The 22838-nt window shown below is 43.9% G+C and overlaps 1 protein-coding gene across 3 annotated transcripts in view; it reads right to left on the reverse strand.

The window, feature by feature from the left end:
* The window catches only part of plekha5 (pleckstrin homology domain containing, family A member 5), a 244863-nt gene that overhangs the window by 96545 nt on the left and 125480 nt on the right, over positions 1–22838 (reverse strand). For all 3 annotated transcript variants that reach the window (XM_080420663.1, XM_080420662.1, XM_080420664.1), the window contains exon 4: positions 61–144. In XM_080420663.1, coding sequence (XP_080276789.1) covers positions 61–144 — 84 coding nt within the window. The remainder of the gene's footprint in view (positions 1–60; positions 145–22838) is intronic.

Consider the following 22838-nt stretch of genomic DNA (forward strand, 5'->3'; position numbering starts at 1 on the left):
GGGGGTTGAGAGAGAGAGAGAGAGAGAGAGAGAGAGAGACAAACAGAGAAAGAGACTTACTGTTCATTGACGACAAATATGCAGTTGTCTTGGGATGGCACGCCTGACACCGGATGCTTACAGGTCACCTTTCGCTCATTGTGACTGGAGAGAGTGAGAGAAAGAGAAAGAAAGAGATAAAGAAAGATTACATTAAATTAGTGGTTCTCGACCATTTTCGTGTCAAATTAATATGTATTTGACCGCGGACCCCAATCTGAAAATATTATGTGCCAGGACCCTCCCACAAGATTTGTGTTAAAATGTTTCAAAAATATTCACGCATTTTAAATTTGTTTTCAACAAAAATGTAAAACACCTGATCTACAAGCTCACAACGCATCGCAATGTGACGCATTGTGAGCTTTAGATCGGCTATTTTCAAATACCCAATAGGGCTAAAGTGGTTCAAACAGATTTCGATGCTCAATTAACTCATGTTGCTCGGGACCCCCTGGAACCTCTTCAAGGACCCCTGGGGGGTCCCCGGACCCCACTTTGAGAACCACAGCATTAAATCACCACAATAACGTGCCACACGCATACACATAATGCACACACAAACATACACAGACACAACTTGTGTCGAGCCGTGAGCCATCAAGCAGGCCATAAATTGGATGACGGTGACATTATCGTTGCCTATAAAACTCCCTGTCTCCCCGTCATAAAGTTTTTCTCAAAGACAACAATAAATCAATGCCTCGTAGAATACATTACAATTCATTACATAATCAACTGCATCACCCCCACCCACTGCGGCAAGCAAAGGCTAACTTCAAACACAATGCTGAATATGCACACACACACACACACACACGCTGACACGCACGCACGCACGCACGCACGCACGCACGCACGCACGCACGCACGCACGCACGCACGCACGCACGCACGCACGCACGCACGCACGCACGCACGCACGCACGCACGTACGCACAAGCGCGGAAGCACCCTAACATCAACTCCAACCCCAACCTAAGGCTATGAAACTAAAAGTAAAATCCCTTTGGGAACACAAATTGTGTCCCCAATTTTGACAATCTCCCTGATTTATCTTGTCCCCAAATTTGTCCCCACATTTTGGCCTACATCAGTAACACACATGAACACCGGCCGGCCGGTACAGGCAGGCAGGCACGCACGAATGCACGCACAGGTTTGTATTAGTATATTTGTGAGGACATCCCAATTTTTGGACAGCATTGAAAATAGCTGAAAATAGCCAAAAAAGAACCACAACCTGAATCAAAATAGTAAACCTAACTTTTTCTTTACCATAAAACAACCATTTCTCAAGTTATACTGCACTTGTAGGGACATTTGGTCCTCACAAGTATAATAATACAAGCACGCACACACACACACACACACACACACACACACACACACACACACACACACACACACACACACACACACACACACACACACACACACACACACACACACACACACACACACCTGGAGAAGTGGGTGGTTCTGAACTTGAGCATGACGTCCTTGTTGATGTTAGTAACTTTAACTAAAAAGCGGACAGCTTTCACAGTTTCTGTCACAGGTTCCGGCAACAAGTTTGCGTCGCGTTAATTATCCAGACACAAGATCCAAAAATAAATGTCACAAGCCCAGAAAAAAAAAAAAAAAGTTAAATCATGCCGAGTTACATGATGACATCACCAGAATGAAGCAACTGAACGCACAAAAATCTGAGTGGTATATCCAAGACAACATGCATTCAACTCCAGTACAGCCTATAGCTACTAATGGTCTAACTATTACTGCACTATACTTAACTGCCAGACTAACAACAGCATACTCTTTCCCCCCTCTCTCTCTCTCTCTCTCTCTCTCCCTCCCTCTCTCACCCTCCCTCTCTCTCTCTCTCCCTCCCTCTTGCTCTCTCTCTTTCAGACTATCCCTCCTAACCCAATTGCTTTCTATACATCATAGCGCTGCTGTAGCAGCTATGTAGGCAGCAGCACAGCAGACTGAGTGATGAAGCCCACACAGCATATAGGCTGACAGCCTCTCTCTCCCTCTGCCCTGCCTTGCTGCTGGCTCTCCTGCAGTCATACGAGCCTCCAACTACGTCAGGAGAAAAATAAGTATTTTGCCGGCTCTAAAAAGCTTAATTTATGCCATTTAGTTCCAGTGGTTCCCAACCCTAGTTGGAGCCCTTCGTTTTTACACGGATACGCGTACGCACGCACTAGAGTTGTTAAGCCCTATATACTTTTCATACGACCAATAGCGAAAATAGCCAAGCTCACACATAGTGCAGTCAGTGTGAGCTTGTAGATCTGCTATTTTTGCTATAAAAAAAGAGACTATTTTTTACTCTTGCGCACGGTATAATGACCCAAATAAGTTCTTATTTTGTGCCACTTTTGTGCCACTTTTGTGCCACTTCCTTTGAGGGGGGCTCAAAATATCACAGGGGGCCCTGTGATATTTTGCGCCCCCCTCAAAGGGGCCCGGCCCGGACCCCAAGTTGGGAAACACACATGATAAGGACTCCGGATCCTTCGATGAATGGATTGTTGTCTGTTTTTTCTTTGCCTGTGCTGGGGCTTGGCCATTTGCATCTGTGACGACGGCAGATGTTTGTGTGGGAACACATGGAATAATAAGCACTTGGTTAGCGGTATAGCGAGGATCTGGATCAATAATACATAAACAGACCGCAAGATAAATCCAGCTGTCCCTTTCTCTCCTCCCCGACACTGTACATTAGGCTTGTGTTAGGAATTCAGAAATCCTCCTTTGAGCTCTCCTTAAACCTGGAGCAGCATATTAAACAGTTGCTGTAGACCGGTTTGTCACCTGAGGAAAATGAACTGTGAACATTCAACTGTTTTTGTAAAGACGTAGAGAGTAGAGGTGCAACAGTTATTCAAACTAATTAATCTATAATTTAATACAATAATCTATTTATAATCAATGTCATTCCCCAAAAATGTGGGGGGAAAAATAAAGAAATTTAAGAAATGTAAGAGATTTCTACAAGCTGTAGTAGTTTTCAAGAAAATGACACAGAAGTCAGTTATACACACACACACACACACACACACACACACACACACACTGCATAGAGACTCTTCACATGCTGAGAGGAGAAAGGCCAACACAGACAGAAAGACAGTGAGAGAGCACAACACTTCCTTTGCTCATACAAAACACACACACACACACACACACACACACACACACACACACACACACACACACACACACACACACACACACACACACACACACACACACACACACACACACACACACACACACACACACACACACACACACAACCCCATAATAACACAGTGATGGAGTTGTTTGTTGCAGACACAGACACTAGCCCATAGTATTGAAACCACCTACAAGCCGAGTATTTGAGACAACCGTTAACTTTGTTAAAAGAACCAGAACACCCTAAATACATAACAACTTCCCAGATACATTACAATGCCATGTCTTATGAGTGTCGGCCACTGGGGGCAGTTGCGGTTTTGGACACATCCAACAGATATTTGTGTGTCTCATTTAACTAATTGACAGGGGTTCCCCAGGGATCTGTACTTGGTCCCCTCCTTTCCCTCCCCTCCAAATCTCTTCGCAGAAAATAGCCAACATCTACAAGCTAGGATTGTTGTCCGGGTAGCTCAGTCGGTAGGGCACTCGCCTTTGGACCACGAGGATCTGGGTTCAATCCCATGCAGGCACCACCGACTCTGTGTATGAGTAGCACAGCTTGGGTGTGTGTGGCAAGTTGTGCAGTAAGTACTGGGAGCTGATGGTACGGTAGGTGTTGCGCTCCACCTCAGAAATCCCTCTCCCAGCGGTCTAGCACACTGAAACAGGGATAGACTCCCAACATTCTCGGGCTGACATACCGACAATAAGCCACTCCGCCTACTTGCTTACGGACCAAGGCGGCATGACGTTAGACTGTATTCCAGAGAATACCCGTTTCACCCGTTGTGACTTACTTAACCCATTAACTCAGTTCAGAATGTGAGGCCCATTGTTAATGGCATTCTCTCTGTTTAACTTATCCTATTCTACTACAATCCGATTAAAAAAAACAAAAACAGAGCAAAGCTACGGAGTTGTGCATGTTATGATGGACAGAAGATAAGAGATAACTTTATTGAAGCTCAAGGGCAAATCTGGTCGTTACGGCAGCCAATAGCGGGCTAAAGCCGAACTGACAAGATAAAGAGTGAACATCCCATCAAAATATACGGCAAACTACGTAGTGAAGGATTTATAATCGCAGGCTCAGAACCGCGGGCGTGTTCAAAACATTTGGTAAGTCAGTGGAGACTCCTTTCTATGAGCTGCTGTGTCTAACAGGGCTCATAAAAAAGTCTGTAATGAAAACGTCAGCGGATAATCGTCTGACATTTTGCTGTCGTAATAGACAGCCTCTGCTCCGAAGCACGTTCGCTGTTCACACTTGCAAATACTCGCAAGCCGACACACACACACACACACACACACACACACACACACACACACACACACACACACACACACACACACACACACACACACACACACACACACACACAGCCTCATCTTGAAGCAGCTATGACAGTCACATGCCGATCCACAAACACACAGGGTGGTGTTGGCAGCATGAGGAGCATTACACTCAAAAAATCCCAAGTGCTAATTGAACACGGAGGGTTCCTAGAAGCTTTCGCAGTTCAATTAACACTCACGATTGCACCGCGTACACTCCCAGCTGCCAAAGAGGGCCCAGCTGCATGCGAGCAGGGGTCCTCTAATGGACCCAGGGAGCCGGGGGGCTGCACCTGGCGGTCTTTTAGCCGGCCATGCGGCACTCTGCCCTCCGGGGTCCGCCGCTGTACTTCTGTCCACCCTACTGAATGGCCAGGATCCATCCCCCCCCCCCCCCCCCCTCAGGCCCCCCCGCAGTGAGGGCAATGACACGGCAATCATACGCTCATTTGAGCAGAGCGTGTGCACTCGCGCGCCCAAGCATGCGCATGCACAAGCACGCACGCATTGCTATACTTGTGAGAACACCAGCATTTTAGGATAGTGATTTTATGAATGCCATTTTTTACCGAAAAATGGCACACACAAACACAACTGAAAATAGCAGATGTACAAGCTCACAACGCGTCGCGATGCTTGTACATCTGCTTTTCATTGCACAAAACCGTACAAATAAGTATAAATCAGACATGACTTCAACCCCTAACCCTTAAACCCAACCTCTAAATGTCTTATCCTAACCTGAATATTTTCCTAATTGTAAGCCTAATTCTAAAAGTAATTTTTAAACCACAAAACAACCATTCTCTTGTGAGGATCAGGAAAATGGTCCTCACAATGTCTGTTTCTCAAATTCTACTATACTTGTGGGGACGTCTGGCCCTTACAAGTATAGTAATACAAGCACACACACACACACACACACACACACACACACACACACACACACACACACACACACACACACACACACACACACACACACACACACACACACAGATGTGTTTATAATGAGTTTGAAAGAGAGAAAAGAAAAGCACTTCAGTAGCCTATTTATCAGAAATCAGCAAATCACCGGTTGTTTTGAAAACAGAAAAGAACAAATTGAATTGATGATGAGATGACGATTCATGCATGCTGTTTAGAGATATGTCCATGTGATTTCCTTAATTTCAATGAATGTGCTTTCATTATTCTGAAAAATACACCCACACACACACACACACACGCACGCACGCACGCACGCACGCACGCACGCACGCACGCACACGCACGCACGCACGCACGCACGCACGCACGCACGCAGGCGGGCACACCCACACACACACACACACACACACACACACACACACACACACACACACACACACACACAATTATTCTGACTGAAAATTACAGTTGAAGGACGGAACATCTAATCAATTGTGTCAGGGAGAAACAAGTGATTCAAGCACAAAGACAAAATTGAAAAGTGAAAAACCATCATCACCAACATCATTACGGAGCGGAAAATCATCAAGTGGTCCATCAACACACAAAGAGCAGCAACTCAGAAAGCTGTGACGTCAACTGTGACGTGTACTGTATTTTTGGAGTATCTGTACTTTAGTTGAGAATTTGTATTTTTGGGATACTTATGATTTTCATTCCACTATATCCATCCATCCATCCATCCATCCATCCTCAACCACTTATCCGATGGCGGGCGGGGGGGGGGGGGGGGGGGGGGGGGGCAACAGCCAGCAGAGAACTCCAGCTACATTTCAAAGACAGATATTGTACTTGTGACTCCACTACATTTCTAGGAAGGGAAAAAAGTACATTATAAATTAACCAATTAAGCCCCAAACCTTCAAATATAGTGAAAATGGCACAAGAGCAAAGCTCGTCACTCGAAAAGAAAATCTTTTTTGAAGAAAATGCATTTTTGAGTAAGCATTTTTAAAAGCCAGTACTCCAGTACTTTAACTCAAGTAGGAATCTGACAGAGCAACTTTCACTTGTACTGTAGTAATATTTGATCAGGAGTATCCATACTTTGACTTTGAAGTACTGGCCGTTGAGGGCTTTGTCCTCCACCGGTGATTAAACCGAATGAGAACTGACGTCGAGTCAGCGATCTCTCCACCCTACCTGGTTGGAGGCTACATTCACTGCTCGCCTTGAACATTTTCCCAGCCTGCGGTGTCCAACAAGAGCTGTCTTCACCAGAATTGGTGTTTGAGCACAGCCGTTTTTTTGCCTAAAGCGGCCATCCACCCCCCTCCCCTCGCAAAGTCTTATTGACCTTTCAACGTACTGTAGTGGTACAAATGGTGGAGAGGACAGATTAGCGGCTGACCACACAGCGTTCAGCTGCTGAGGCGGTGTGTAATACAGGAGCTGCAGGAGATGGCTTTTGCCTCGTTGAGCAGAAAAGCAGTTGACAGGCCTTAGAATTAAGAGAAACACAGGCTTCAGGGTGGAGAGAGAGAGAGAGAGAGAGAGAGAGAGAGAGAGAGAGAGAGAGAGAGAGAGAGAGAGAGAGAGAGAGAGAGAGAGAGAGAGAGAGCTCAAGTCAAGACCCAGAAATAGTTACAAATGGATTGTTTGTGATGGATGAACTGCACCCAGAACTCATCTGTTGTGCTCTTGTATGTTGATGTGCCACAAAAATGTAACAATGTAGCTTTTGGCAAGCTACCTAGCTACATGGTGGGAAAATAAATGGCTGAACTACTAGAAAGCTGCATTATTCTAAAAGTAGTGAGAAGTAGAGAAGTAGTAGAGGTAGACAACATTTCTGGCTGTACTATGAAAAGGTCTTTATACTTTTGCAACTTAGATACAATTTAACACCAGATACTTTAAATGTTTGCTGCATTGAAACTTTAGCAAAGCAAAGCGCACGAGAGAGAGAGAGAGCGGGACAAGCGTGAAACGAGTGGAACTTGTGAAGCGTGTGTGTGTGTGTGTGTGTGTGTGTGTGTGTGTGTGTGTGTGTGTGTGTGTGTGTGTGTGACTGTGTGTGTGACTGTGTGTGTGACTGTGTGTGTGACTGTGTGTGTGTGTGTGTGTGTGTGTGTGTGTGTGTGTGTGTGTGTGTGTGTGTGTGTGTGTGTGCATGTTCCCATCCGTCTGTATCTGTGGGACTCCACAGTCAGAGGGACTGTCTATTCCACTGCCATCTGGGCCTGATAAAAGGTCTCTAAACAGACAGATGCTACAATGCATTCATCTCTTTATCTGCAAAGCACAGCCTTTTCATTGCGTCGCAGGAGGATTAGCAACACCTTCAGAACATAAAAAAGGTTTCACACACCAAAGAAAAGCATTTTGACTTTTCATAACATTTCATAACTCATATACAGCAATGCCACGGACAAGATTCCCTGTATAATGAAGACAACGCAATAACCTTCAAGTTGAAGTAGTTTGTATTGCCTGTGCGGCTGCATCATTTCGTGTACATTATTCCTGATTTATTACTGATTGTTATCTCTGTCATGGTTCTGAGTAAGGTTGCCAGCTACCTGAAATTCAAATAAAGAAGAAAAATAAGGGACGCTCAGAAAAGGTTTTTGGATATTATATGAACCCCAGCATCCATATTTGGGGGGGGGGGGGGGAACATTAGCCAAAAAATAGCAGATCTACAATAGCATTTTATAGATCGGCAAATTTTGGTAAATAGATTTTGGTGAAGAAAAAGCTGTCCGAGTACAGAGACAACTCAGGTCCAGTTTACTACGTCTAGAGGGTTTGAGTGGTTAACTCAATCAGCCTGAACTGAGGGCACCTGCGCTGACCGGCTACGTAGGTAGGGCACACAACAAACATTCACTGACTGGCTCTCCTCTGTGAACGGACGGGTGCTCAGGCGGTAAGCGAAATTTCCACTATTTCCCCCTTCATATTATTACTGGTGAAATACCGACTGACGCTTGGTTCTCTTTTGCGTTAAAGGCAAACCTACATGAAGGAAGCATTGTGAAACGTGCATGGACTATACCCCGGACCGGGAAGAACTTGTGTTGATTTATACTTACCTTGGTTATGCATTATTCCCCCACTCCCAAATGCTGTGCAATTATCCCTAAATAAATGCCTATGTTTGGCTTTCCCAAAAAAGCGTCATTGATTCATTCCCAAAAATCCTTATCAGTTCAAAAAGGGACATGTTTCCAAATATGGGACGATTCCTTATTTCAAGGGATGGTTGGCAACCCTAAGTACATTATCATAACACACAAAAACACAAAAGGGACCACCATGCGTACAGTACATACATGCGGCTAATTTAGAACATCAAATTAAATAAGGTAATAAAGTACAAAATGATGGTACTGTACACATCAAATGATTAGCTCAACCCATGGTTTGTTAATGGTTTGTTCGTGTCGAGACAGGTTATGAGCTTGTAGATCAACTATGTTCTAAAAAAGCTTGAAAAATGTGTGTGCTCTTACTTTGGTACTGTAAGTATATTTTGATGTCAACACTTTTGTATTACTCAAGTAAAATTTTGAATACAGGCCTTTTACTTATGCAGCATTGTTACTTTTTCTTAACCTCTTACAACCGGGAAAGCATCTGTGTCATTTTAGATTTTTGCGTCAGCTATTCAAAAATAGCAGATCTACAGGCTCACAGTGCGGCGCTTTGTGCCGTGCTGCGAGCTTGTACATCTGCTATTTTTTGTAGATCTAACGTTTTTTAAAACATCTTGAAAATGTGAGAACTACTGATTTTAGAAGGCACGTGTACAGTAGAATCGGCCTCAGGTCTTAATGGGTTTAAATAAAAAAAGGAAAAACAAATCAGAGTACATCTTCCGCCACTGGGTACATCCAAATGGGTTCCGGCAGACAGCACACTCTAAATTGGAGCGCTGTCTCTCTATCTCTCTCTCTTTTTCATTTGTTTCTCTCTCTCTTTGCCTCTGTCTGGTTCTCTCGCTCCCTACAGTATCTCATGTCCGCTCCATCTATTTCCGCTCCTCCATTCCATCCTCTTCTCTTATCACAAGCTGTTAGCACTTTGTCACCCAAAGCCTGAGGGCTTGCAGGTGAAAAAATTGCTAACAGCCAATTAGTGCATGTTGGCTCCAGGTGTTAGGGGTGGTACACAACATTTCATGTCACGATTATCGTGGCCAAAATAATTGCGATTAACAACATTATTGCAATCAATCAAAATATGCTTAAAGTGCCATGGTTTTGCACTTTTTCTGTTTTTCATGTGTCTATGAGGTTGATAGAACTTCATTAAGCCCCCTGGTGGTGTTTTTATGGTGCTTTATGTCTTCTCTGACTATTTTCAGTTTCTTCCTGGAGGCTGAAACCTTGAGGGTCAAATGTGCCAATAGAAAAACAGCGCTTTAGTGACATAGTAAAAACATACCCTCCCCCTCATTATCATAACCCAACAGGTGTGGGCATGAGGAGGAGGAGGGACTAGGACAGGTGGGTGGTGCTAAGTTGGTGGAGGAGGTGCTAAGGTGAGAACCAGGTATACTTAATGAACTGGAGGCGTGTCCACAGAAAAACATAATTTTAACACTTTCTGTACACTTAAAAAAAAAATCTTCCTCCTAGTATAACCATAATACCTGATGATTATGCAGAGCTGCCAACTCTCACCCTTTGAGAGTGAGAGTCACGCAATTTAACCTGTTCTCACGCCTCACGCCACACTTGCCATTTCTCACGCTTTTTTCCCCCTCTCAGAGCAAAAAAATAAATAAACGGCAACCGGGTGGAAAACGGAACGCTTGTCCTTAAACACTCTGCCCCATTTTTTTCGCGGACCGTGGCCGCCGGATTAGACCGGGGCGAGGGTGTTTTAGAACGACGGTTGAACCGTCGTCCTTAAACACGCGCACGTGCGCACACATGCACACACACACACACACACACACACACACACACACACACACACACTTTGACAGCAGGTCTGAACAATAGCTGAGCTAATTCAAAGTCAGTGTAAAATGTCAGCTACTGTTTAATGTCATTAGCGCTCGCAATGGATGGGTGTGTGTCGCTTTAAATGCCATGTAGGGGGAAAAAGCTGCCCGTGGTCAGATGTCAAGGCTGTGTGTGGGTGTGTGTGTGTGTGTGTGTGTGTGTGTGTGTGTGTGTGTGTGTGTGTCTGTGTGTATCCTGTGAAGGCCAAATGTCCCCGTAAGTATAGTAGAATTAGAGTCTAGATTGGTTGTTTTATGGTTAAACGTGTTGATGTCCTCACGAGTCTAGCAATACAAACACGTGTGTGTGTGTGTTCTGACCAACAATGCTGTGGTCCTCCTTTCCTCCCAACAGAGCAGCTGCCATTCACACCCCCCCCCCCCTCCCCCGCCATCCAGACAAACCGCTAACCTTTACCAAAGGCCACCAGCGAACTCTCTCTGTCTCCGTCTCTCTCTCACTCCCTCACTCCTCCCTCGCCTTTCACCTTCCCTTTTCCTCCATACCTCCCTTTCACACTCTTTTCACTTTGTGCACTCAGCTTCGCTGTCTTTTTCTTTCACCCCCCTCCCCCCCGTGCGCTTTCTCCCTAGTGCAGCTCAGTAGGTAGAGCGGAGCATTTGGGAATGGGAACTGGAAGGAAGGTTCTCGGTTCGATCCCCTGCGGCTCCCCCCCCCCCAAGCTTTGTGTCCTTGAGCAAGACACTGAAACACCCCTAACTGTGATGAGCAGGTTGGTGCCCTGCTGTCGGTGTGTGAATGTCTGAGTTAGGGGTGCAACAGTAAATTGTACTAATGAATTGAATCGATTACCAAACATATTATCAGATAATTTTATAAAATAATAAATTCATAATCAATCCCTATTTTGGGCATGTCATATAGGCAAATAATTTAAACAGGGCGCTCGGGTGGCGCAGTGGTACAAGTGCCTGCCCACCACCGCGGAGGCTGAGGGTTCGAATCCACCGCGACGTCTATTGGACTCTCGCTCGCCAAGGCTACGTGTCAAAACGTCACTGGGCAAGGCACTTAACACCTAACTGCTCCCCCCGCCCTTGTGATCATCCGATCAGAGCCATCTGAGCAGACATCTATTGGGTGAAGCAGTAAAGCAATTTCATCTCTCCCAGGGACCAGAAAATACTCCCTTTTCCCTTCTGCACCCCCGCTCACATAAACTTGCATCCATCTTACCTTACCTTCCATTCATAGCTCCCTCATCACACCCCCACCCCACCTCAGGTCCTTTCTGTTGGTTACGTAATGAAGGAAAGGACATCTACAGAATATGAAGGTAGACAATACATGTTGCAACATTCAAAAGCTTGTCGATTTCATTTGAGCAGCACTCAGACTCTATTGAAATGTGGACCTGTAACCCACGCGCACATAATCTGAAATAACACTGAGAAGAAATAAGTGAAAAAATATTCACAGACACGTAAACAGAATTGTTTATTCTTTGCGACTTCAATGTGAATTTACATGAATATTTTATGCAGGGGGAAATTCTAATAATAATAATAATAATAGACGTGTGAAGAGATCACATTTTGCAAAGTGCTTAAATCAATTTTGCAACATTCCGGTATCTACCTTCATATAGATGGCCTTTCCTTCTTTACATAACATTGTACCTATATAGGACAGAGCAGAATAAGGACGTGAGACCTAGCCTCTGTCTCAGTATTCTCTCTCTCTCTCTCTCTCTCTCTCTGGCTGTGTCTCTCGGCCCACATAGGTCACACATGTTTACACAGCTCTCCTGTGGGGAAAGAGGACAGAGAGCGAGAGAAAGCGCGAGAGAGAGAGAGGCGTATGGAGAGTAAAGATAGAGGCCCAGTGCTTCACACTCAGACTGCTGTGTGCTGGTCTGCTGCCTTTTAAATGCCAACACAGCTGTGTTTATACCTTCATGCGCTAACCTTTTATGTCATTATCCTTTAATACAGGTGTTCACTGAACCCCTTCTGTCTCAAAGGTCCAACTGAAGTGCCCCCTATGATTTGAATGGTGATACACATGAATACTGTAGATTGCTCAATATATTAAACGTTTACAGTTTAGTATTTTGAATATTGACATTGTACTGTGTATAGAAAATAAATAAATATATAAATATACAGTATATTAATATATATATAATACAATTTTCTCCTCAGCAGGTAGAAAGAAATACAGAGACTGTTGTGCACATGTTGCAGAGATTTTAATGACTACGCTTGTGTAATAAAATATTCCCGTACCATTTTGTACTAAATCTATATGGTACACAGTGGTGGATAAAGTACTCAAATGTTTTACTTAAGTAAAAGTATCAATACTGCAATGCAGAAGTACTCTGTTACAAGTAAAAGTCCGGAATTCTAAATTTACTAGAGTAAAAGTACAAAAGTATTGGTATCAAAATGTATTTGAAGTACCAAAAGTAAAAGTACTAAAATGTTTGAAAATAGCAGATCTACAAGCTCACAACGCGTCGCAATGCGACGCGTTGTGAGCTTGTATATCGGCTATTTTAAAATAGCCTGGTTATAAAATAAGTGGTTAATGTATGTTTTATAATATAATAATAAACATCTGCAAAGTAACTAGTAACTAAAGTTTTCAAATAATTGTAGTGGAGTAAAAGTACTATATTTGCCTCTGAGATGTAGTGGAGTAGAAGTAAAAGTATAGAAAATTGGAAATACTCCAGTAAAGTAAAAGCACCTCAAAATTGAACTACTTAAAGGTAGGGTAAGTGATTTGCAATTATTCAAATAATTGCAAAATGGGTCTATGTTCTGATAGTGCTTCTTACTATAGAGTGTCCTGTCCATATAAAGAGTCTCCATGTCTCTCCAGCTCTTTATAAAACAGAAAATGCATTTTCGTTTCAGTTTCAGTTTCATTTCCAATTTTATCCAATCAGGATAGAGAACTCAATCAGGATATAGATTAAACAAGTGAAATTGGAAGTGATGACACTAAGAAATGAGCAGGCAAAATTGGAACTGGAACACTATAAAAATTAAGCTTAAAAATGGGTAGGCTACTTTCTCCTGATTGGCTGAGATTTTGACACCTACCAGAAAATGTATTTTCTGTTTATTAAAGAGCTGGAGAGACGGGGAAACTCCTGTTACTGAACAAACACTCTAATGATTACTATCAGAATATAGTGCTTTAAACTTTTAACAAAATACTTTTTGTTTTAACCCAAAAATATCACTTACCCTACCTTTAAGTACAGTACTTGAGTAAATGTACTTAGTTACTTTACACCACTGATGGTACATACAGTACTGTGTAGACCCAAGGCCCTGTGGTGCGGTACACCAGCTGTCACATGTTACTTGCCTGGCTTCCGTCACCACCTCCAAAGGGCATTTTTACACGGGGGAGCGATTGACGTGGCTTGTAACTCATTTTGAATGAGAGGCGAGCGGGCAGGTATAGGGAGGCGCGGGCATTATCTGACAGGCGGAGTGATAAGCGGAGCGGCGCACTCCTACGAAACTGTCGCGTTCGTGCTCGTCTCGCGCACACACGCGACAAGAGTTGAATTTTCTTTTTTTCACACGCCACGCTGGTGCGCTCCTCTTACTGGCCGCCCGAGCATCTGGCGTCAGCGCTCCCGACGTCCGGCTGTGGACAACATGGTATCCATAATGCAAAGAGCACCTCGGCTCAAAAGGCGTTCCCTGTGGACACATCACACGCCCCCTCACACAGTGATTTTTTTTCGATTTTAGTCACTTTGTGCCACACTATGAGCTTGCAGATCTGCTATTTTTGAAAAATCTTGAACATTTGTGCAAATCTTTGAATATAGCCTATTCTTTTTTTTTAGCCTATTTTTTACTCAAATCTTTGTTTCTGGAAGTCCCTGGAACAAAATAATTTGAGATGGGGGTCGGCGGCCAAATACATGTAATGTTGGGGGTCCTTGACATGAAAAGTTTTAAGCACCACTGATATAGAAGATTTTCAGAAGACTGTTAGGATTTAGAAGACATTTTTAGAATCGGCCTCAGGCCTTAATGGGTTAAATGCCGTCTTCAAAGTCACACATGCCACAGGTGAACTGCCGACCGGGCTGCAACATCTGGCTCGCTTCTGCAACACTTGGCAGGCAATGCCATGCACTTACGCCTCAATGTCTATGCGTCCATCGCTCTCTTCTCGATTCTCTCCCTTTGTGGGGGGCATGTTATGTTATGCTTTATTTCAGATAGTTACGGTGAACAGAGAGCCAGGAAAAGCGGGAGAGAGAGGGGGGATGACATGCAGTAAAGAGACGGGTTGGATTCCAACCCGGGGCAGGAGTGGGATGGACTTTAGCCTTATCTGTGTGGTGTGCGCTCTTACCAGGTGATCCACCGTACTTTGTTGTATGGCAAAATACGGAAAATAGCCGAACTACAAGCTCAGAACGCGTCGCACGCGTCGCATTGTGAGCTTGTGGATCGGCTATTTTCAGCACACAACTCCGTCTATCCACCCCCCCTTTTTTAACTTCATTCCCTCCTCCCCCCTCATTTCCCCCTTCTCTCTACAACTCTTCTTCCTCTCTCTCTCTCTCTCTCTCTCTCTCTCTGACACCCTGTGCGTCTCTGTCTGTACAGATAGAAGATCTATAAATACAAACAAGGATGACACAGACACAACTTCCTCCATTTTGTAAATCTCACTCCCGCCCGACACCTAGCTAATGAGTTGACTGAGAGAGACCAGGTGTGCGTCTGTGTGTGCACGTGCATATTTGTCTTCCATAAATAGTGCATCCTGCTGAAGCGTCCCGATAATGATCTGAGCTGAAAACCTGGAAAACAGTCAGCTGTCTAGCCAAAACGAGTCCCGGCGTTCCAGACGTAGATATAACTAAATGAAAATGATCACGCGGTTCACTTATTGCACACGCTGAACAGTTTATAGATAGTTACGAGCACACGTTTTCATGAAACATCTGTTGAACTGTATTGGTTGATATAGTTCAAGGTTGCCGATGTTTTCTGATGTCGTACTTTATAGAGCTTAGATTCCATCTCTCACAGTATTTGCACTATTACGCAAATAAGGTAATTCCATCACGGTGTCTCGTAACCCCCATGCTTCTGCCCAGAGTAAAACGGAGATATGCAGGTGTAAATGTCTCGGTTCTATTAGAAAAAATTGCAGTGTGATTTATTCTTGAGCGAGGAAGAACGAGTAGGTGTGAACTAAAGTACCTTTGCAAAAGCGATGTTCAATTCCATTCGGGCCTCCTTTATAATTTTCTGAATTTCCTAAAGCAACGTCTTCAACGTTTTCAGGCCAAGGACCCCCTAGCTGAGAGAGAGATGAGGAAGGGACCCCCTCTATATCGTATAAAATTGTGTTTCAGATTCAACATTTTTTGTGGTCTGCTCTTTTTTCCCTCTACACCTATGCCTCTTTGCCAAAAATAGCCGATCTACAAGCTTGTAGATCGGCTATTTTTGGCTAAAGTTCTCCTCAGAAAAGGGATGCTAGGGTTCAAGTGGTTAAGGTAAAATAAAAAAATCCTATCACACAAAGATTTGGCAGACCCCCTGTAGTAACTCTGAGGACCCCCTAGGGGTCCCGGACCCCCTGTTGAAGACCCCTGAAGGACTCCCAACCCTACCAGTTTGAATCATCACAGCAAGTAGAGACATTTTACAGTAACTACTCACCCATTGTGCATGTCAATTTGAAAGATAGTCTGGATGGAGAGACGATTAAATCTGAATAACATGACTCATCCCAGAAAGACAAATTGGAGTGGGGGGGGGGGGGGGGCAGATGTACTAAACTACTGGTCCAGAGTAAAAACCTGAACCTTTAACAAATGGCTAGACGATGATTAACCCGCCATGAGCTTGTAGATCTGCTATTTCTGAAAAATCATGAAAATCTTTGCAAATCTTTGAATACATATTTTTCTTTTAAGCGATCATTTGTAACTCAAATCTTTGCTTCTGGGGGTCCCTGGAACAAAATATTATACAAAGATGCGTTCCCGGATTGAATGGGCTAAGTCGCTCTGGGTAAGAGCATCTGCTAAATGCCTACATCCAGGGTTCCCACACATTTTTACCAATGAATTTCCAAAACTTTTCCAAGACTTTTCCAGAATATTTAACCCAATTTCCAGGCCTGTATAACATTATTATATATAACATTCAGCGCAATAATGAGTCTCTTACTCTTACGTGCAATGCCCAAAGACAGGCAGTGTAGCAAAAATAAAGAACTAAACTAAAAACTAAAAAATTGACTAACTACGCATCACGCTGCAGCACGTTGTGAGCTTGTAGATCTGTTATTTTTGTCACGTGCGGTATACATTAGGCTGCAATCACGCAGCCCGTTCGGAAAGAAAATACATATTGTGTGTAATGTTATAGATGTTTTGGAAAGAAATTGCCAAAAACAATGCATAGCCAAATATTTTTCCAGGACCCTTGATAAATTCCAGGACCCTAGACAAATTCCAAATCTTTTCCAGGACTGGAAAAAGATTTTTCTAATTTCAAAATATTTCCAGGAATTTCATGATCGTAAATTGTACGGTGGACATTGATGGTACTACAGCATAAGTCACTGACATGGCTTGCTGTGCTAATGTGCGGCTTATGTAAAGCTGTCTCAGTAACAGGGCAAAGCCTCTGTCTTGAGGTAAGACCCAGCAGCACTACAAATGGGGCGGGAGTGGCTAGCAGCCGCTAGGGAATCGGAAGGTTAGTGTCGAAGTGCGCTTGAGCAAAACACTTAACTCCCGATGAGGTTGGTGCCTTGCATGGTTTCCTCCGCCATCGGTGTGTGAGTGTACAGTAATTCTGTACTTTGGATAAAATGCTATCTAAATGCAACCGTTTACAACAAATCATCTTTGCTGTTGAATAAAAATGCGATTCCTCTTTCAAAACCAACTGTCTCAAGAATCAAGGTTTTATTTGTCGCTCACGCTCACTCATACATGTACAAGCAGCAAAAACAACATGTTGTGCAACATGTTGACTGTGCAACAACAGCAGTATAATACACCACTGTGGTACGACTGTGTGGTGGAATGTGGAAAACATGGTGACACAGTCACAGCAGCTTATCCTGGACCCACTTTTTTTTCTAAATAACTACATTAACCCTAATTTCAGCATAAAAAACCTTGAAAAAATATTTGTGATACCAATAAATAAGATACTAAAGTTTACTACTACTACTACTAATTATAATAATAATAATAATACTAGTTCCATTAATGCAAGCCGCAACACAATCGATTGATTTATTAAAATAAACATGCTCTGAAAATGCACGCGGCCCACCCAACTGACCACTTAATATAAGGCACAATGTTGTACTTTGTATCTTGGTCTATCAATATATTATGGCCCTAAGATATATGCAACTTTCAATACTGGAATTGTTTTGGAAAGTCTCTTGAAATGTCAAATCACTACAACAATAATTAACTACCAACACGCCGATTATGCGAAATCAGTAGTTTCTGGTATTTATTTTCTACTTTTCACGACTCCTCTAGTTTCATGTATTCCTACGGTATAGTGCACACCACCACTTCGCTACATTTCTCGTTATGGAAAAAAATAATGAAGTGGATTGGCTGTGGAACAAATAACATTTACCTTTTGCCATGCACAGCTGCCTCCAAGCATTCAATTTATGAGCAGCTAGCGTGCCGTACCCTCGAGTACATGTTCTGCCTCTTAGCGCTTTGCACAGAAATAACCTTGAGTTATGTAACCGAAAACATCAGCCCCGATGACTGTAGTGTTCCAATGGGGCCAAATGGAATCACATCACTCATGTTTCTAGCAGCCCAGACACATACACTACTGTATCGGCTCCTGCGTTGCCAGGGGTAACCGCGACAGATGGCTGACGGGAAATGCGGAACGGACGCTCCCCCGACAGCGAGCGGCGTCACTCAGGCAGAGAGGGAGGCGACAGAGGAGGAGATCTGACGTGAAGAGGACGGCGAGATATAGGAGACTGATCCATGAGACTATATAGAATTCATCATCATCATCATCGTCATCTCTCAACTGTGCTTCGCTCTGCTCTACTTGCTGTCTCCTTTTGTTTCCTCTCCTCTCATCTGTTGTTCTCTCCTCTCCTACTTTTTTCTTACCTAGAATAGAGCTAGAACACCTACCTAGAACGCCTCCTCCCCTCCTCTCCAGCTCTCTCCTCTCATCACCTCTCCTCCTCTCCCCTTCTCTCCTCTCCAGCTATCTCCTCTCCCCCTCTCCTCTCCTCTCCTCTCCTCTCCTCTCCTCTCCTCTCCTCTCCTCTCCTCTCCTCTCCTCTCCTCTCCTCTCCTGCAGCTCTCTCCTCTCCTCCTCTCCAGCTATCTCCTCTCCTCTCCTCCCCAGCTCTCTCCTCTCCTCCTCTCCTCTCCTCTCCTCTCCTCTCCTCTCCTCTCCTCTCCTCTCCTCTCCTCTCCTCTCCTCTCCTCTCCTCTCCTCCTCCATGGCCTCTGGGTGAAAAAAGAAGAACCAGGCCAGTGATGTCATGCCTCGCCTATAGCCTTTAGCACCACGAGCGCCCTCTCTCTGCGGGGAAGCGGCCATTAGCCATGCAATGGAATCAATTGGCCTGACCTCGCACGGGTGATAAAAATACATGAGAATCTGAGAGAGGCCTTGGCAATGGCAGACAAATAGTACCATTGATTACCCATTACGGGGCTGGGTCTACAGTATGTGCTTGCGTGTGTGGGTGTGTTGCGTGCAAGTATATGTTAACCCATTCAATCCGGGAACGCATCTGTGCCATTTTAGATTTTTTTGGGCTATTAAAAAATAGCAGATATACAAGCTCGTAGCGAGGCACCGAGTGCCGCGCTACGAGCTTGTAGATCATTTTTTTGTCGAAGAAAAATTTAGCAATTTGGCCGATTCTACATATGTCTTCTAAATCCTAACAGTTTTTTTGAAAAATCTTATGTTGCTACATCAGTGGTTCTCAAACCTTTTCATGTCAAGGACCCCAAAATGATATGTTTTTGGCCGGCGATCCCCATCAAAATACATTGTTCAAGGGATCCCCAGAAACAAAGATTTGAGTTAAAAATGTTGTTTCAAAAAATATATGTATTCAAAGATTTGCAGAAAATTCAAGATAAAAAAAAGAAGCAGATCTACAAGCGAGTGCCGCTATGAGCTTGTATATCTGCTATTTTTTAATAGCCAAAGTATAGAATAATGGTTATAGCTAAAATCTAAAATGACACAGATGCGTTCCCGGATTGAATGAGTTAAACACGATCGAGTTATACGCCGAGTGAAGATTACGTAATGAGGAAGCGTTTCCCTTGGGCCATTCTGCATAAGCGGTACCACCAGATGTATGCAGATGTGTGCGCACACATGCACAGAGCAGGCTGGCAATTATGCAGTTAATAGCTCAATTAAACCGGGACAGGAGAGCACGGGGGCTTCTTAGCTCAATTGTTATCTGGCTTCGAAGAGGGGACACAGACAGGTGGTTTCCTTTTTTTTTTTACCCTTTTCTCCCCAATTTAGTCGTTTTGCCAATTCATCCTCAGACATTTGCGTGTTGTTGTCACTGCTGTTATGTCCTTCTGCCTCACCGGGCCCCCACTGCGAGGACGTTGAGGTGCCAATCGTGTTCGACAAAGCCGGACGCACCGCAGTGGATTCGAACCCACAACCTCCGCGGTGGTGGGCAGTGCACTTTACTGCTGCGCCACCCCGAGTGCCCCGGTTTAGTATTTCTAATGTTGCGTTCATATTGTGGCTTAGGTTTTTTGGTCTAAACACATGAACCCTAGCATCCCTGTTTCCGGCAAACACATTTGGTGTAGAGGGGGGAAAAATAGAAGCTGGACCAGTATAGACCCTTGGAGGACTGCGGTCTACCTTATAGGGTCTAAGCATAGACTGTATAAAAGAGATGGACAAAGCCAGACCGCTGGTTTCTACAGACCGAAAATGAAGCCGATTGTTCAGGAATTTGAAATCCGCCATCTCTAATATAAGCCCGAAAGCACGTCGGGAACAGGAACCGGAAAACAATCACCAAAGAATGCTATTGGTTGGGTAGCTTGTCACTCAAGAGCGGGCGCGGGGAATGAATGCTATTGGTTGTGTAGCTTGTCAATCAAATCATCCCGCCCCTCCTAGAGAATAGCCTACTTTATCGTTAACTATATCATGATGATTGAAAGGAGACTTTAAACTAGCGACTGGAAGCATATAGAATTTATGACCATTTTTATTAAGGTAAGAAAATCTAGTCTAAAGTTTGTCAAAAACCCATCCCCTTGCGTTAAAATAAATTCTTTCTGACACCTGCAGGGGTAAAACAGCGAAACTACAGGCCATTCGTATGAACCGTCTCTTCCGTATTGGAGTCAATGTAAAAATCTCAAGCTGGCCCCTTGGGTCTAAGTGGTTTCAGGAGCTTCTCGTTCTGAAGCTCCTGGGGACACTGTCGTCTGACAGTCTCTAGAGGTAGCGAGTCGGATCTCACCTCCACTTAATATCGTCTCCTTCCGACCGCGTCTCTTTGAAGTGGGTCACATTACAGTCAACCCGCCCATAGGAGTCAAGTGCTGTAGTCAACGCTTCATTAAGGCTGCTTTTTCATTTCCTGATTTTCATTGGTACTTCTATACCCCTCATTGGTACTTCTATACCCCTCATTGGTACTTCTATACCACTCGTACGACATCCACACAGCCACTCAAACATTACACACATACAGTACATACACACATTACCGCCGCTGGTAAGGGGTGGGACGATTATAGTGAGATAAATAGTCGTAGTAGTAGTAGTAGTAGTAGTTTCACGGCTATAAATGTACGATTATTATGCGTACATTTATTCCACACAACTATGGGATGTATAAAACCGCAGCATTTGTAAATTAGAGGTTTTATCATATTTTCCCCCAGAAAATGTCTTTGTTGGCTTTTTTAACAGTTGCTGCCTTTCAAAACACAAATGTTACGGCAGCCAAATAATGCAGGAGCTAAATAATACATGCAAAATAAAAAGTGTATCTCTTTGGAAGTAAATAAATGCTATATGCAGGATGCGCATTTTATCAGCAAACCCCTGACTAACAGCAGCTGACGGTGAATAATGATCTATCCAAAACAAGCGTAAACAAGTGAGTCAGACTTGGATTCCTGGATTGGTAATAGGTAACAAACCATGTCTTACACAAACTAATCTCTCAAGAACAGATTCTGCACTGCGTGAGAATCTGTCGTGAAGGCTCGTCGTAACATGTACACACTGGGCTACAAGTGGGCGTGCCTTCAGATCAGGAAGCAGGCCGCGCTTTACCCAATCAAATGTAGTGGGCGGGATTCACATGTCCGTCGATCTTTCCCCCTCGAAACAAACCGAAACTAATTTAACAATAGCGTCCGCGGAGCAGACAAAACCACGGAAATATATTCACATTTTAACTTACTCTTTCATCATAGAAACAAGTGGGCTTATAACCAAAACGATCCATGTTCTCTGGGAGAAGTGGTGTTAGTGTTCCGTGTAGAAATATTGTTAGTGGGAATGAAAACACAAGCGCACCAACCGGAAGTGACGCGGCATAGGCATACACAAACACCGGTCTCCTTGCGCTCTGGCTCTACGTTTTCTTCCCCCCAGAGCCAACAGACATAGAACAAACAGCAGAGGGCGCTGTTTTTCATTTTCAGTTGGCGATGGGTTCCCAGATTGTACACAAACTGACTGGGAGGAAAGGGAGGAGGATAAGGGACGGAGAGAGAGAGAGAGAGAGAGAGAGAGAGAGAGAGAGAGAGAGAGAGAGAGAGAGAGAGAGAGAGAGAGAGAGAGATAGAGAGAGAGGGAGAAATACAAATAAGAGAGCAAGAGATGAGCTGGGCTTTCCAATAGACCGTCTGAACAAACTCATGGCTCATTAGATACTCTGGGATGTCCTCACGTCGCAAAATCCTGAGTGTTCATTTATCCATTTTATTTCCTTATGCTTTCCTGTGCAAATGTAACCAAATGGACCAGCACAGGGTCCATTTGGTTACATTTGCACACTCAGTGTGTTGGACATCAAGTGATGTTCCACCTAGATCCTGACACAAAATCTAACACCGTAACTAACGTGGAACTCAAAGATGCTATTGCTTTGGTCTGTTCGTTGCATTACGCTACTATCACAGGACAATGCTGGAAATACACTATCTGCAGTACACACACACAAGCGTTAAACACCACTCTTTACCTTTCGGAGTCATACAACAGGAAAACAACAACAAGTAAAGAACAACACAGCATAGTATACATTCGTGCCTTT

The sequence above is a fragment of the Gymnoscopelus braueri genome (genome assembly GCF_963280865.1).
Source record: "Gymnoscopelus braueri genome assembly, chromosome: 23".
Lineage (NCBI taxonomy): Eukaryota > Metazoa > Chordata > Actinopteri > Myctophiformes > Myctophidae > Gymnoscopelus > Gymnoscopelus braueri.